Here is a 17,828-nt window from a genome sequence, read left to right as displayed (position 1 = left end):
TTATTTTTATTATTATTGTAATTTCTTTTACGTTTTTCCACTATTTTAAATAACTTTTAGCTTTTTTTGCAGTTGACTTAAATAGTTATGAAATTTAACAAATTAATTTTAAAAATGTACCAGGTTTATCATCATTAACTAAAACCATAAAAACGTTTTGTACTTAAAAAAAAAAAGTTGTAGTAATTGAAAATATTAACAAAAAACAAAAGTACTAATATTCCTTGTAGTCTTAAGTTATGTAGTCGTAACTTAGAAAAAAAAAGTGTAAAACAGACAGGCGTATATACATGTATCAGACTGTTTAACATTAAATGCAGTCATGCAGAAAATACAGTATAACCGTTATCAATATTTGCATGTCATCAACATCTTACAGAGTTTGAATTTGGCTGGCAAATGAAAGAGAAGGACGATAAAAGTGTGTGTAAGCGTGTTTGTGTGCATGTCTGCTCAGACCAGGTCTTTCAGGACTAAATCTCCCGCATGCCAGCGAGACAAAGGACGACTTCAGTTTTACGGACTTAACAAACTCGCCATTCAAAGGAGGAATGCACGCACACACACAGAGAGCGAAGCTGAAAAATGTCCAGTTGTTGTGATCAAAGCTGCAAAGCTGAGCATAGAGAATATGATGGGGGGGAAATAAAAAGAGAGAATTCAACACAGGAGAATTAAATACTTTCCAGTCAAAGGCATTACTCCAATGCTATGATACATGGTCTAAAATATGTCTGCAATAAGATTTAGCTCTAGTTTGAGTTATATATCTGACACCTGGGCTTCCTCTCAAACGTCAGCTTCATTCATGACCAAATACACACAACTTATTTTCTGTATTAAAGACTCATCCGCTAGACGTTCTACACAACCGGTCCACTTATCCTTTTAGCGACAAAACACACATACCAAAAATAACCAAAAATAACACTTTTTTCATTGCGTAGGTATTCAGCACACTAAAATAGCTATGGAACCTGTTTTTGGTCTTTATAAGGCAATATACACACTCAACACACGTAATCAGTCAAACAGCTAATGGACTGAACTAACAAACCAGCCATTCATTTGTGATTTAAAGAAACAGAAATAAACATGACAAGAACATTAACATACCAGGAACATCAAAGTGAACATACCATAATCATCTTATTTGACAATAATATTCTTTGGGCATGAAATTAACATTTTTTTTCCCAACAACATAAATTTAGGTTAAATGTTATGTGAATAAAATAAATATATATATATACAGTGGGTACGGAAAGTATTCAGACCCCCTTAAATTTTTCACTCTTTGTTATACTGCAGCCATTTGCTAAAATCATTTAAGTTAATTTTTTTTCCTCATTAATGTACACACAGCACTAATGTAATTATTTCAGGGAAAACATTTAATATTAGATGTTTATTATTTTAAAATGTTATTATTTTATTAGTGTAATTATTTATATAAACTTTTACATTTTAGATAGTGGACTATTTTTTAATTCAATTATGTAGTCAATGTGTTAAAATTTAGATGCTATAACTGGATAATTTCTCTCAATATTTTAGCTTTTTTTTACTTTTAAACAGTTTACTTATATATATATATATATATATATAAAGAATTTACAGTTGACAGAATTAACAAATATTATATGTATTTGCATATGTTGCTTTTAGTTCTCATTTATAACTGAAAAGGCTCTTATTAAGTTTTGCAGTATTTTCTATGCATGTAGAGCAGAAATCACTTTCCTTTGTACACATTTATATTTTTGTAATTAAGCACTATTTACTAAATATGCTATAAGGTTTATTCAGTGTTTTGTTGCTCCAATCAATGTTGCCCTTGTTCTTATTTTTCGTCAAAATGAGTCCTACCCTGGCAAAAGAACAGTAATAAACAAACCAAATTGCTTGTTTTGGATAAAACAACGTGTTGTTCAACCTTAAACTCAAATCAGATGGAATTTCAGCTCAAACTGACCCGAGATTCATACTACGATTACATAACACATTCTTTCCCCATCCACATTCATTTGGACACAGGCCCAAACAAAACTGTCTTTTGTCCAGAGACAGAGAGTAGAATAGTGTCCACTGTCTCCACTCCACCTCCATCAGAGAGCTCACACATCCACTCACAACAAGAGCATCCATCTCTTTTTGTTTTAGTACCTCCCATGGTTGCTTGATAAATCTGCCTGGCCAGATGAGAAAGTGCCAAAGCCTAAATCACCAATCTGAGGTGACTTACGGGACAAATCAAGTGTAAATGAGCTTTAGAAAAGAGTGAAAGCAAGATATTTTCCACAATAAATGTGAGTGTGTGAGAAAGCACATGAGGAATGCCAAACACTGACAGGACCAACAAAATACAGGGCAGTTTAAGCACAAACACACAACTTCACTGATGTGCTTGTCTTTATCAGTGAAGTTCTGGCAATGCAAATAACTCATTCAGATCTACAGACAAAGTGCCCAAGTCTAAAAGCCAGCTGAAACAGGAAACATTCACATATAAACAAACCAAAAGAGCCTACCACATACACACATACATACACACACACACACACACACACACACACATCACATGTATATATATATAAACGTCCTCTCCAAACCACAGACCCTGGCCTTTTTGCCATCTCAGCAAATCAAGCATGTACTTGTGAACACATTACACCATAAAAAATATTTTTAATCAGTATTTATGTCTTGTTACCTTGTTAATAAAAATCTAAACATCCTCAAAACAAGATAAAGTTCATTTTTAAAAGTAACTTACACAATTGTATAAGAAATTGTACAAGACTTAATTTCAAAGAATGTAATACATATGTATAGAATGTATAATGTCAAATAATAAAAATATAAAATAAAATAAAAAATAAAACTTGTCCAAATATCAATGTACCAAATATCAAATAGGTAAGCTTATTTTCTTTAAACAAAAAAGTGAGTTTATATGGAATTCTTTGGTCTCACAGTTTTTTTTTTAATGACTGAATGCATATGCAAAATGTAAAAAAAAATCAAAAAATAAAAATTGTGAGATGTTAATTCAAAATGTGGAGAAAAAACTCAGAATTGCGAGTTTAGAAACTCACAATTGCAATATATAAACTTGCAATCTGAGAAAAAGTCTAAATTGTGAGATATAAACTCACAATTGTGAGAAAAAACTCAGAAATCTGAGATATAAAAAAAAATAGCTATTACTTTTTTTATTTTTTATTTTTTTATGTGGCAGAAATAAACCAAAAAATGACCTACACTCTAAAAAAAAAAACATGGGTTATATTTTTTAACTCCAAATGCTGGTTCATTGGGACATTTTTTATTATTTTTACACTCTAAAAAATGCTGGGTTGTTTCAACCCTACTTTGGGTCAAATATGGACTAACCCAGCTGTTGGGTTAAATTCTTACATTAAATTGTTAACCCAAAAGTTGGGTTAGTCCATATTTGACCCAAAGTTGGGTTGAAACAACCCAGCATTTTTTAAAAGTGTACCCAGGTGCTGGGTATTGACGGTTTTTGTTTTATTTATGTTAAGCATAGATGTAATTAAATTTAATGTATGCTTAAAACAAGAGAAATGCATATTAAGGATACTTTCTCGAAAACAAGTCTTCATGTCATACGAAATTGTCCATTTAGGTACAGAGGGTGTTTACATGTTTTTACTGGAAAACAAGACTGATATACTGATTAATGATTTGCGCTCTAAGAGAAGAGAAGAGAAGAGAAGAGAAGAGAAGAGAAGAGAAGAGAAGAGAAGAGAAAGTCTTGTCCATGGTGATGGGGGGTGTTCACACAGACTTCATGCTGACAAGAAGACAATTCAAGTCTGCCAGAGACGGCTAGAGCAAATGGCTGATGTATTAGCATACAAACACACAGGCAAATACTCACACACATGCAAAAACACAAGCACAACTCAAAAAGTTGGGTCAAAATGACAAAATCTTTCCCCGCATACCTAGAGAAGCAGTCATGCTGAAGTATTCCTCAACAGAGACTTATCCACAGAAGATAAGCTAGACTTGCCGGCCACTGCTGTGCTCTGATGCTCTTGCACTCTTACTTTGTCTCCCAGTGTCAGTCTTTCACGGCCCCAGTCTGTAACGTCTACTTTGTCACTTATTCTACCTCATATTTTCTCTCTCTCTCTCTCGTGCTGTCTGCTTCCCGGCACAAACACTGACCACGGGCGGCACGTCACACAGTTGCTGTTCTGTCCAACTCTGTCCCCTTCCTCTCTCTCTCTCTCTACTCGTTTGTGTCTAGCCTGAATGAAGTCATTGAGTTTTTGAGATTCTGTTAAACCCCAAATGGAAAACTACTTCATTCTTCCAGCAGGACTGTGCCACTGGTTGACTGACTCCAGCTTTGAGGAGGGAAGGGGGAGGGCTGAAGGAAAAGGAAGAGGGAGGACGACTGCCCCGAACTGGCATGAGGCAGAACGGCAGTGAAAGACCCCCATGGCTTCATTACCATATGAGTTCATGAGTGCTCTCCTGCCTTTGATAGGCCATTCAAGCATTGTTCTCCGCAGACTCTCACAGTCTGTTTCACCTAACCAAACGGTAGCACCGGGGTCAGGGGTGAGGATGGCCTTTTATGGACACCATTATGCTCTCCACCATGTGCTGCTGCTCGCAACATCTGCTTCTATGCAAAAACAGACATTTTCTTAAGCATTATTTCTTAAGCAGTGTTGAAGCAACTGAGAAGCAACATTCACAAGATACTTATTTTCAGAGAAATGATCTTGAATGGGTGTATTTTGACTTAGTTGATTTTGATATTTGACTTTTCTTTGGCAGATTATTTCACTTAAATAATGATGTAATTTTATGATATTTTTTTTTTATTAAAAGAAATGAACAGAATCAGCTTGGGGGAAAAAAATACAAATAAAATAAAATAAAACTGGTGGTCCCAGACTTTTATTTATCTCGTTTAAAAAAGTTCCCATATTTTTTTACAATACCAACATTTGGGGTCAATAAGATTTTAGCAAGGATGCATTAAATTGATCAAAAGTTACTCTAAAGATTTATACACTGTTACAAAAATTCTAAATCTCAAAAAAAAAAAAAAAAATCTAAACTCTAAAATTTAAATAAATGCTGTTATTTTAAACTTTATATTCATCACAGAATCCTGAAAAAATGTATCATGGTTTCCACAAAACTATTAAGCAACACAACTGTTTCCAACATTGATAATAATGAGAACCGTTTCTTGAGCACCAAATTAGCATATAGAATAATTAGAATAATTTCTATAGGATCACGTGACACTGAAGACTGGAGTAATGGCTGCTGAAAATTTAGCCTTGCCATAAATAAATTAAATTTTAGGTTATATTAAAATAGAAAACTTTAAATTGCAATAATATTTTACAACATTACTGTAATTTTGTTCAAATAAATTCAGCTTTGGTGAGAATAAGACACGTTTTTCAAAAACATAAAAAAAAACGTACCGACCCCAAACTTTTTAACAGTAGTGTATATAAAAATAAATAAATTAGTTGATAAAAAAATAAATAATGGACAAACTTCACAACTAATTTTAAAGGGGTCCTAGTATGCCTTTTCACTTTTTGAATTTTAGTCAGTGTGTAGTGTGTATGTTTGGGCATAAAAAATATCTACAAAGTTACAAATCTCAAAGTCCACTCCAAAGGGAGATATTTCGTTTTTTAAAAATACCTTTTCAAGAACTACAACGAACGGTTCGTTTGGACTACAGCGTTATTTTCCGGGTTTTGTGATATCACAAAGCGGCCCATTAGAATACCATTAAAATAATTCCCGCCTACAGAAATTCGAATGGTTGGGGGGTGGGGAGGGGCGAGCGAGGAATGCTTGGCTGAGTGCGTCAGACCGACGACGAAGAAGAAGAAGAAGAAGTGCTGCTGTAGCGTCAAGTTTTCGCAAGTTATTACACATGCGCCTGAATAATTATGTATGTAAATATGGATGTTACAATTATGAAAACGTTTTTATAATAAATTGCTGACAGTACAATACTGGACAATGATGTAATATGCAGAATTTACACTTCAATTATGAGACTACAGTGTTTCCCATACATTGATTTATTTGTGGCACACGCCACAATATCAAAACTGACCGCCACAAATAGATATTCCAAAAGGCTTTGACTTCGTTGAATAAACATGAGCACTGCACATTTCAAAATAGAAAACCGGTGTGGGTGTTTTTATATCACTGTATTTCTGAAGGAAACCGACTGTCTTCAGACAATTTTGTATGCCATTTTCATTTCATCTTGCATGTAATGTTTGATAAAGCAGCGTTTGTGAGCGGAGCGCTGCTTTCACTGTTGCCAACTCTCGCAAGACAAATAAGCAACTGAAGCTTCAAAAACAATCCCACTATTTTTTGATTATTTATCATCAATATGATTTATTATCAATTATTTATTACCAATAAACGAGCCTGCAACATATTAAACTGAAACTACTCATTTATCTGAAAAGTAAAAACAGAAGTTATTTTACAAAAATCAAAGTGGGAACAATGCTCATCTCCAATCACCTGTGATCAGAATAGGATTAGAGAGATGGAAAAGGAGAAGAACACAAGAGCTTTTAAAGGGGAGCTGTAACATAGTCACATCTACCTGCCTCCAGTCCTCAGCCGCGATGTGTGAAAACATTTTAAATTTTTTTATTGACAAGACCGAGGCTGTTAGAGCAAACATTTCTTCTTTTTTCCACTAATCCATCTGTTTCTACTGTGTGTCCTGCTGTCTTTGATCAGTTTGAGTTTGTATCCCTTGCATCTTTGCGGGAGATTATTGGTAAAATTAATCTTCTTGTAGCCTGGACATTATTCCTCCTCAAATTCTAAAAAAGGCTTTTGAAACTATTGGATCCAAAATTCAATCTATTTTAAATAGCAGTCTTGCCTCGGGAGTGGTACCTCAGTCGTTTAAACATGCAATTGTGGAACCAGTGATCAAAAAACATAATTTGGATTCATCGGTCCTTGCACATTTTAGGCCCATTTCAAAACTCCCGTTTCTTTCCAAGATACTGGAGAAAGTTGTATTCACACAACTGTACTCATTTTTAAATTTACATGGTCTCCATGAGGTATTTCAGTCTGGTTTTAAATCCCTACACAGCACAGAGGCAGCCCTATTGAATGTTTTTAATGATCTTCTTCTTGCCACTGACTCGTGACTATGCTGTTCTTATGCTCTTAGATCTCACGGCTGCATTTGATACTGTAGACCATAACATCTTGATCTCTCGTATGGAGCATTGAGTCGGCATTAAGGGTACTGTGTTGGAGTGGTTTCGATCATATTTGTCTGGCAGAAGCTTTTCTGTTCGCCTTGGGGATTTTATGTCCTCTTCTGCGTGTTTCTCGTGTGGGGTCCCCCAGGGCTCCATTTTGGGGCCTATTCTATTTTCTTTATATATATACTTACTCTAGGATCCATTTTCAGGAAGTATAATATTTTGTTTCACTGTTATGCAGATGATCCACAATTATATCTGCCATTGAAACAAAAACATCCAAATTCTATAGCGCCACTTTTGTGTTGCCTTGAGGAAATTAAATAAGTAAATTTTTAAAAATTTAACGAGGATAAGACAGAAGTTATATTGTTTACTCCAGGGGGTGCCTGTGGGTCTCCTGACCTGGATTTAGGCATTTTAAAGCCATTTGTGAAGCCCTCTGTAAAAAACTTGGGTGTTTTAATGCATAATGATTTTAAACTGGATAAACAGATTAATTTGTTAATTAAATCTATTTTTTTCCAGCTGAGGCAACTTTCTAAGATTACATCTTTTCTGAGTTTCAAAGATTTTGACAGAATTATACACATTTTTATTTCATCCCGTCTTGACTACTGTAATGGACTTTATGTAGGCATTAGTCAGGCCTCCCTCACCAGACTGCAGATGGTTCAGAATGCTGCAGCTCGTTTGCTAACACAAAAACACAAAAGCGGGAACATATTACTCCCATTTTGGCCTCTCTTCATTGGCTTCCTGTCCGTTTTAGAATTGATTTTAAGATTTTAATCTTAGTTTTTAAATCATTGAATGGTCTGGCACCGACATACCTCTCAGACTTAATACAGCCATAAGCTCTGTCGAGGGGACTTAGGTCCGCTGACCATTCATTGTTAGTTGTCCCTCGTGTAAGGCTGAAGAGCAGGGGTGACCGTGCGTTTGCAGTGGCGAGCCCTAGACTTTGGAATAATTTGCCTTTACATGTTAGAAAGGCCCAACTTTCTGTTTTTAATTTTAGCTTAAAAACCTACTTCTATAGTATGGCGTTTAACACTGTGTGAGAGCTGCTATTTTATTTTACATTATTCTATAATATTTCATAATATTTTTAACTTTGTTATTCTATTTGTCATAGTGCCTTATTCATGCTTGTACAGCACTTTGGTAAAAACATGTTGTTTCAAAAAGTGCTTTATAAATAAACTTTGACTTTGATGTATTCATAGCCTAATAAAATATATTCAAACCAAATGTATATACTGTTAATATTAGTATAAGCCTACTTGTTTTAATTAATACATTACAAAAACATTGTAAAAATAAAAAAATACCTTAAAAGAAAGTCATCCCACTCCTCTATTACTACATTCATTGATCGCTTGGATTACAGCGTCACGCTCCTTCTTTTTGAACATGATTTTTCTTCAATGAGGGGGAGGAGGGAGTGGAATGTTTGATGAATTACGCTATAGCACTTATTCATAGGAGGAGTGTGGCCATGGGGAATTGGGGCAAAAATGCCACTAAATTGGACAAAAATGCCTCTGCACAAACAAATTAAATATATTACATCTGTTGTTAAAGTGAATATGAATAGACAGTGTCGATTGCGGCATTAAATTAAGATCTGCTCATGTTGCACCGTATTTCATTTTAGGCGTTTTTACAGTGTTGCTCATTTTAACCAATCACACACAATTCTGTTGTGCTTAGGAATGCAATGGCCAATCAGATGCGTTCAGATGAGTTATCGTTGAAACTCATCAGTTTTGTTGAGTGCGCTCAACAAAACTGACTGAATTCCGGACTCTTGCGAATTCTCTCATCATAAACAACAAAGTGCAGGTGTACGTACAATGTAAGTAAGAGATTCATTTCACAATGTATACAGCTTCAGTGATTATAAAGATAGTTTTGTTTTTTTGAGAGTGCTTAAACTCGTGATAGATCAATGATAGTGCTAATGTCACTTTCTATATATAATTTATTCGCTGTTTGAATAACCACGGAAAGTAAACATTATATAATTATCAATTTCTAACGTTTTTATTCAATTGTAATCACGTTAAATACAAATTCAGTCCCATTAAACATTTTTTTTAGCCTACATGACACCCATGTCTGGTTCTTGCCTAAAAAGACGGGTTTATGATGTTTAATACATTTGGCTGCTTTTAGCCTTACCCTGGAGTTGGTTCACCCTCCGCCTATGCTTATATTATTGCACTAATTGGCCTTTAACTGTGAGCAGACAGAGTGTCAATCAATGCATTGGAGAATACGGCAAACATAAATGTAAAGAAACAAAGCTGCTTGTCAGATTTTCCTAACAAGCAATCATATTTTTTAAAATAAGCCCAAAACAACGCAGTCCACGACCCGGGATTTTTTCACGCAACTTTACAAAAAAAGAAGCCCAATGTCGCGTATAATAAGCGGACTTGGCAACTGTGGCTGCTTTTTGTGCAGCAGTTACCGGGGAAACCTCGATCGCTACCTTTCCAACAGCGCCTCCTGCTGGCAAAGAATGAATTTGCATATATATGCCACCACAAATAGAGTGTAAGTCTGTGGGAAACATTGGATTATGGTATAAATAAATTCAACTGTATAACAGTTTCACTGCACCTCATGTTAGAATTAAAGAACAATAAACATAATACATATTACCGTTGCACTTATCTGTACATAGTAAATGCAGTTATTTTTAAGCGGTTGTTGACATCCTATCTAAAACATGATTTAGCCAAAACAAACAAACAAAAAAAACAATAACATTACCATTCTAATATGTCTTGCAATATCCGTGCGTGCAAAGGTTCTGCGCGATCCTCTTGTTCAATATTCTCTGGGTCTGAAACCGGCTCAAATTGATATGGTAATATAGACACCATCCTTAACTCTACCGGAGCAGACGGAACTTGCTGCTTTGGAAAGGGGCGGGGCAGTACTGAAACACCGTCTAAGCTGTTCGCCAATCACAACGCACTGGGAAAGCTAACCAATCACATCACATTTAATTTTTTGGAAGGCGGGCCTTCATCAAACCCGGAACTAATCGAGCCGTTTGTGCCATGCTGAGGAGAAAGGTATTGTAATAATGTAAATTATGTGAAAAATAATGCGTTTTTCGAACCACCAAGCATGAGAGCATGTTTTAGTACACCCCCAAAACAAAATCAAGACTTTGTAAAAGAGCATAATAGGACCCCTTTAACTCTATAACTAAGTTCAATTACATAGAAAAAATATTCATCTAAAGATTGTTGTTATGAAAAAAATATTTTTCCTGTTCCTGCTTTATCAGACTGTAATGTTCCTGACATGACCTCAGCCACTGTAGCACACAAATTCATTTAAAGGGGCCGTGCTTTACCCTTCCTTCCGCATCAAATGTCTGTGTAAATATTTGCATTTGTCTGTCAGTAAGAATTTGGCTGTGAGACCTTTTATTTTCTCCTGTTTATTTAGACACTAAAACATTTCACGTTACATAACCTCCAAATCTTCCCACATCAGGAAATTAAAATATACAAGACATCCTCCCCTCCTCTGGGCCAAACTTGCTGGAGGCCGGATGTGTTAAACGTTGTATAAAGAAACAAATCTTTTTCATTATCACTTTGTTTATTGTTTTCCATTTAAAATCATGTAATGCTGGAAATTGGACTATAAGACATTTAATGCTATGACTGCAGTTTGTAGTTTGAGAATGTTTTGTATATCTATCAATGTATTTATTCTGTAAAAAGTAAAATATAAAAAGTAAAATATCTTTTGAATCATGTTGTAATATAATGTGATATATAACATGGTCTTCCTTGCTCTTCCAATCTATCATTATTCCCATGTTTTCCTGTGCCTCATTAAGATGTAATCAGGCAATAGTATTTCCCCATAATAGTTACATAACTGACCGATGGAATGATTTTTTTGAGTGCAAAATAAATCTTTGGGTTTTTGCAAATGTGCTGATGTTTTTGACTATAATGATTTTGATATGAATTCAAAATTGAATTCAAATATGAATTTGACTACTAAATAAGGAAATAAAGAAATGACTGAAAGAATAGCATTTGTAAAGTGACAAGACTGCAATAATAACAGATGCTAGCATTGACAAGGACTTGTGTGAGGGGTTTAAGAAATGCATACAACTCTAGTTTAAACAAGTACAAAGATGTTTTCTTTGCTTATAACTTCTAGAGCGAAATAGCTGGACAAGGATGAAACTTTCTAATGCACATGTGTGCACTTTGTAGTGCACACTTTGGAAGGCTATGTGTTCAGCTGTACAAATACAGTAAGAATTTGTGTCAAAACTGAAGTACACTTTGGGCTTAATTCTAAGCACAGCTCTAGTTCCCAGAGCACTGACTGGCCAGGTTACATGAAGTATGCATCCTGACCCAGAGGGCCACATCCTGTAGCAGAGTTAGTTTGAACAGCACAGAATTTGCGACAGCAGCAAGACAGACTTTGCTACAGGGGACCTTTTTTAAAGATCACATTTGTGTGAGATACAGTTGGATACTTTCCTGACTAGATCAACCAAATACGCACACAAATTGATATCCACACACATTCTTGTCCTCTCATGTAGATATAAATATGATTTTGCTACTGTAGATACATTATAAAAGGAAGTAGCATAAGGATGTAGCCACTGTGGCAGTTGATTACCTTGCCATATTGGATAGTTCATGTAGTTTCTACTGGCTTGAGAACCAAGTCTTGAAGGGATTGTGTCATGCCCACTCTTCACTATGAGGAGAAAAAGACAATTAAATACATTAAGCAGTGGTGTGCCACAGGGTTCTATTCTTGGACCATTTTTATTTTCGTTGTATGTCCATTAGACAAAATTTTTCATAAATACAAAATTTTTTATCATTTATATGCTGATGATACAAAACTATTGTATATATTGCACTCCAAGTGGGTCTTAATTGTTTCGTTCACTAGTACATTGCTTAGGCAAGGTTAAAGCCTCGTTGGCCAGTACATTTCTGCATCTTATCACTAATAAGGCCGAGTGTGTTGTTGTTTGTTGTTTTGCCAGGCTTCTGGCCCATACAAAGAAGAGCAATAGTATTACTCCAGTTTTAGCATCTTTACATTGGTTGCCTTTTTATTTTAGGATTCAGTTTAAGATTCTTAAAGATCAAAAATTGATAGGGCCTTTTCTGTTTTCTACTTCCCAACTATGTAATTATTTTCCAATTAATTTCTTTTTCTGACAATGGATGCGTTTAATTTGAGTATAAAGACATTTTAAAATTAAACGTCTTGGAGATGTTGCCACAGTTCTTCTGGATTTAGTCTGTCTCAGTTTGTTCTGTTTCTTCATGTCATTCAAGACAGACTGGATGATGATGAGATCAGATCTCTGTGTGGAGCACTGGCTGTTGTCAGACTCCTTGTGCAAACAAAAATCTCACTGGATTATTACAATTAATGGCAAAATGAATGTTTGTAAATGTAAACTGATATTTCCTACCGACACACTACAGCAAACGATAGAACAAGCTAAATTAAAAGCGTTTTTAGCTGGTGAAAATTCTAATGTTCTAATCATTTTGGCCACCAATGTATTTTCATAAATGAGGGCACTATAATAGTAACGAGCCGCGATAAATCGTTAACGATAATTATCGCACGATATAGATTTCCTCGATAAACGATAACAAGAAGTTTGATAAATGTTTGATATAATGCAGCAAAGGCGGAAACAAAAGAGCGCTAGTCATTTGAAGCGTGCCACTCGGAGCGTTTATCCGCTCGGATCAAAGTTCAAACAGCGGCGTGGCGCGAGCTTCACTAGAGCAGATGTGTTCACTCGCTGATGAGTCTCGCTCACGCGACACAGAACAGAGCTGTGAAATCCAGTGTGAAGATCTTGAATTCAGCGAGGAACACAAATAACTCTGTTTACACGCAGATGAAACAGTGCTGACAAACAGCAGAAACACTGTGCGCATCGATACAGTCAGAAGACTTTTTAATCTACAAATCGCCATCATTTACCATGGATTTACTGTAGTAGCACTAACTACACCATGGTATTGTGTCAGAAATGTGGGTATTCGTGTCGAATTTGATTATATATTTTTTTTAATGTAGACATGTATTAAATATATTGAAGGAGGAGTAATGGAATATAATTACAGTATTTTTTTGTTATTAAGCTATAGCGTTTATGCATTTATAAATGTATTTAGACTACTGTTTCTCATAAATACCTAAAAGCCATATAACATTTTTACCATGGTATTGAGGTGCTACATTTGTGGTTTTAACTGTGATTATCATGATCTAGATGTATGTTATGGAAGACCAATGGTTAAAAAAACACCTTAAACAGTCAGAATAATTAAATTTCACCATATAAAAATGAGATTGCTACAATTTTTACAGACATTACTGATTTTGATAATGAACATAAATCTACATCTGCATCCTAACTAAAGCTACTATCAAATGTGTATTTCTAAAAGACAAAAAAAATGTTAATTAAATGTTAATTAAAATGTAATTAATATTGTCAGGCAACACAAACTTGTTTCTTGATTTTAAACAATATTACTCATTACTAGAACATGCAGAACTAAGAAATTATTTTTTTTCTATTAAGATATTTATTTTGTTAAGGAAAAATGACTGGAGAAGTGTAAAGAAATAAAAAAACGAAGTGTTTGTCGAAGTGTTCTGACCATAAACAATAGTTGAAAACCACAATTAACCATCTGGTTTTTACAACTTTCACACTGGAGCAAAAATCTGCCTTTAAACTTGAAAGAAATACAAATTTTACATTTATCGTGAGAATTATCGATATCGACTGATATGAAAAAAAAATATCGAGATAATTTTTTTGGCCATATCGCCCAGCCCTAATAGTAACAGAGCTTAGTAAGACAGTGAAAGGCTTACTCACATAAACATCAAGTACAGTGTCAGTCTTACCATATGGAGTGGGGGGTGTCACAGGAAATGCCGGTGTGGGTGGAACTTGATTAAGACCCACAGACAGTGGACTGTCAACCTCTGTAGGAAGGTCACCAATGTCAACAGCGTCAGTGTGATATAGACCTCGCTGAAACAGACAAAAACATATGAGGCATTGCTGTAGCAATGTTCCGGGTTCAATACAAGTTCAACTTGTATTTTAGTTGACATTGGGCAAAAATTTGCACAGAGTTGGTAAGCGATTTTATCGCACTAGTCTCCAGTTAAATATTTAATGTTTAAGTTTTGAGGCTGTACAGTTATGAGGCTATTTTTGAATTTGTACCGATGGCGTTCCAAAGACGAATCTCTGCATTCGATCACCACCCGCCTTTCGCAGCACAGAGTATTCAGAGACATCACTGAGCTGTTTCTGCCTCCAACCTGTACAGACAGAGACACTGAATTCACTGTTGATATTCAGATCACAATTATGACAGATCACATTTAACTGTGACTGGTCATTCAGATCTGAAATAGGAGGATCTCACTCTTATTTATAATTTTCTAACATCAAACAAACAGCAGGAACTAAAATAGCATGCTCTCAAACAACACTTGTTTAGATGAGATCCATGAGGAGAAGTTTATGACCTTACATAAACAAGAGCCATTGACTTCAGGGCTGTGTTAGATTACATTCCACAAAAACATTAAAATAAATAACAACAACAAAATAAAAAAATAAAATAATAATAATATTAATAGTAGTAGCAAAATAAAAAACAAACTAATTAATATTATAAATAAAATTTAATACATTTTTATAAAATGTTATAAATACATTTTTAATAAAGTAAATAAATAAATACATACATTCACAAGATATTTGATCTTGAGGATTTTGATAAATTGGGTCACATTTTCTGAGACCTTCTGCTTTGCATACTTTTATTTTAAACAATTTTATCCATTACAAATTATATTATAATAGTTTGACTAAAAAGTTTAATTTCAAAATATCTTATTATTTAGTTTCTGTCTTTTGCTTTAATGACAGCACCATTCAAGATACATGAAAACACATTCTCCAGCATGATTCTCCAAAGATAATTTTGAGCCTCAATGAGCTTCAAAAACATTTGACCTTCTATACAAAGAATCACATGATCAATGACACAAATTTTCTTATTTGAGTAGAGACCTAAAAAAAAGTTTAGATTCTGAAAAAAAATCTTAATTTTACATTTCTTTGTTTTATTTATTTATTTGATTATTTCTGGGTTTAAATAAAAAAAAAATCCCATATTATCAGTGTGGTCTTGGAATTTTGAATCCCGGTTTTTCATAATGATTATAAAAACATGGTAATAATTCATTACAAATGAGCAACAGTAGAAACTCTGTTAACTATCACTGTACAGACAAACAAAATCCTTGAGACTCAACGATGGGGAAAGGCAACATGTTTTGTGTGTCAGTAGACGCTCACTTCAAAGGCATTCCTCAGCCCTTACACCATTTGTATTCAAACACACACACCACAGGGCATATATCTGGTGACATACTACAGTAATAATAACACTCTGCATAGATTTCTGTTCAGCAGGATGAATTCTCCGCTCTACTCAAAGACTCTTCATTCCAGGTGTCAGAGTTGCTCTGACATGGGCTGATCCAGTAAGAAAGGATCTTGGGATCTTATAACAGAATAGACAGGGGGCATATATGCAAGGCAGGGGACACATTTCAAAAGCAACAAGACCCGCTCAGTATGCCGAGGTCAAAGGAGACAGAGTATTGAGTTCATGCAGACTGCATCACAGATGTGTTTGGTAAAAGCAGCAGTCAATATAACATTATGAAGGAGTAACTTAATGGTTGTCAAGGGCATTGTTATTACACTGCTAGAAATATGATTGTCAATTTTTAAACTAAAAGGCAGCTTAGAGGTCACATTTACACTATGCTAGCCCATAGGCGGAGTTTGGAGCACTGCCCCCAATAAAATATAAAAATTAAATCATTCACATTTTCTCATTTTATTTGTAATATCTTGTTATTTTAGTGCTTAGAATAAGTACGTTTTGGGCTAAAATAATTATTTAAGCCCCATATCCTCGCGAGTCGCGACTCATGATTCTCAACTTGAGAGGACATGAGAGGGCTCTCTTTTCGTTATTTTCCCACTTTAGCAAGTTAACAAATATTAGTTGTTTTTTTTATAAACCCGCTAATAAAAATGTGGTGGACTGAGTCATTTCTGGCTGAATTGGACAGGCGATTTGAAGCGATGGCCTTGAGTGTGTGATGCAGTATTCAGTTTAAGCACGCAAGCCTTAAAGGGGTCATATGATGCGATTTCAATTTTTCCTTTCTCTTTGGAGTGTTACAAGCTCTTGGTGCATAAAGAAGATCTGTAAAGTTGCAAAGACTAAAGTCTCAAATCCAAAGAGATATTCTTTATAAACGTTAAGAGTCAACCACGCCTACCTAAAACGGCTCGTTCTAACACGCCGGCCAAATGTTCACGCAAAGAAAGAAGGCATAACTTTTATTCTCGCTGTAGTATTGTTGTTGCCGCCGCCATGTCGTGAAGGCACTGTGTGATTCGTTGTGAAAGCGAAACTACTTTTAGACTCGAATAGCGCTCTGGAGAGGTATTCAAGATAGTCTGGATTTAGAGTGCGCTAAGGGCACTGCACTTTGCCTTTTTAAGAATTGGGACAGTCTTGTGCACTTACTTCCTGTCGCGCGCACACGCTCTCAAGTGGCCAAGACCGCAAGTGTGGGTATTTGGACAAGGGGACTGTCAAAACACACAAGATTAACATAGGCCCCGTCCACACGGAGATGTGTTTAGCTGTATACCCATACATTTTGTATCGTACAGGCATTTCGTCCAGCATTGGACTGAAATTTTGTGACTTTGTTCACAAAGGGTATAACTACTTCTAAAAAAATTTTTGATCATTTTCATACTTTTCTGGGGTAGATTTTTCACCTTATATTATCAACAAATATTGGATTCAATCTTTTTGTCAACTTATTTTCTTTCATTTAGGACTGGTTTTGTATTTATATTTGCTTCGGATTAATCGTAGGCCTCATTTATCTGAGAGTAGGCACCTCATTTTTTGAGTGAAAAAAGCATTATTTATGAATACTAGTGTGATAAACAGTACACATTTTCTCCACATTTTATTTAATATTGCGACAATTTTTCATAAATAATGCTTTTTTCACTCAAAAAATGAGGTGCCTAGTCTCAGATAAATGAGGCCTAAGATTAATCAGATGCAAATATAAATACAAAACCAGTCCTAAGTGAAAGAAAAGAATTTGACAAAAAGATTGAATCCAATCTTTGGTGATTAATATAGCATAATGAGTGATTTATAAGCAATTTTTTGAGGCCGGGTCATTTTTGACCGGGAACACCACAAGTGTGACTTTGTGCCATTTTGTACAAAATAAAAGCCTTTCAAAACAAACTCCCTGATTAAACATTAAAGTACACTAGTGTGATAAACAGTGCAAATTTTCTTCAGTTTTTATTTAATATAGCATAATGAGTGATTTATAAGCAATTTTTTGAGG

At 34.9% G+C, this 17,828-nt stretch overlaps 1 protein-coding gene across 6 annotated transcripts in view; it reads right to left on the bottom strand.

Annotated features, from left to right (window-relative positions):
* The window catches only part of LOC107687175 (tensin-3-like), a 57,044-nt gene that overhangs the window by 13,013 nt on the left and 26,203 nt on the right, over positions 1-17,828 (bottom strand). For all 6 annotated transcript variants that reach the window (XM_016484399.1, XM_016484400.1, XM_016484398.1 and 3 more), the window contains 3 exons: positions 14,575-14,672; positions 14,247-14,376; positions 11,964-12,044 (listed from right to left, as the gene is read on the bottom strand). In XM_016484399.1, coding sequence (XP_016339885.1) covers positions 11,964-12,044; positions 14,247-14,376; positions 14,575-14,672 — 309 coding nt within the window. The remainder of the gene's footprint in view (positions 1-11,963; positions 12,045-14,246; positions 14,377-14,574; positions 14,673-17,828) is intronic.

This window comes from Sinocyclocheilus anshuiensis, unplaced genomic scaffold (genome assembly GCF_001515605.1).
Source record: "Sinocyclocheilus anshuiensis isolate Anshui unplaced genomic scaffold, SAMN03320099.WGS_v1.1 scaffold1355, whole genome shotgun sequence".
Taxonomy (NCBI): domain Eukaryota; kingdom Metazoa; phylum Chordata; class Actinopteri; order Cypriniformes; family Cyprinidae; genus Sinocyclocheilus; species Sinocyclocheilus anshuiensis.
Note: the sequence above shows the minus strand (reverse complement) of the source record. Positions and strands in the feature narration are given on the sequence as shown.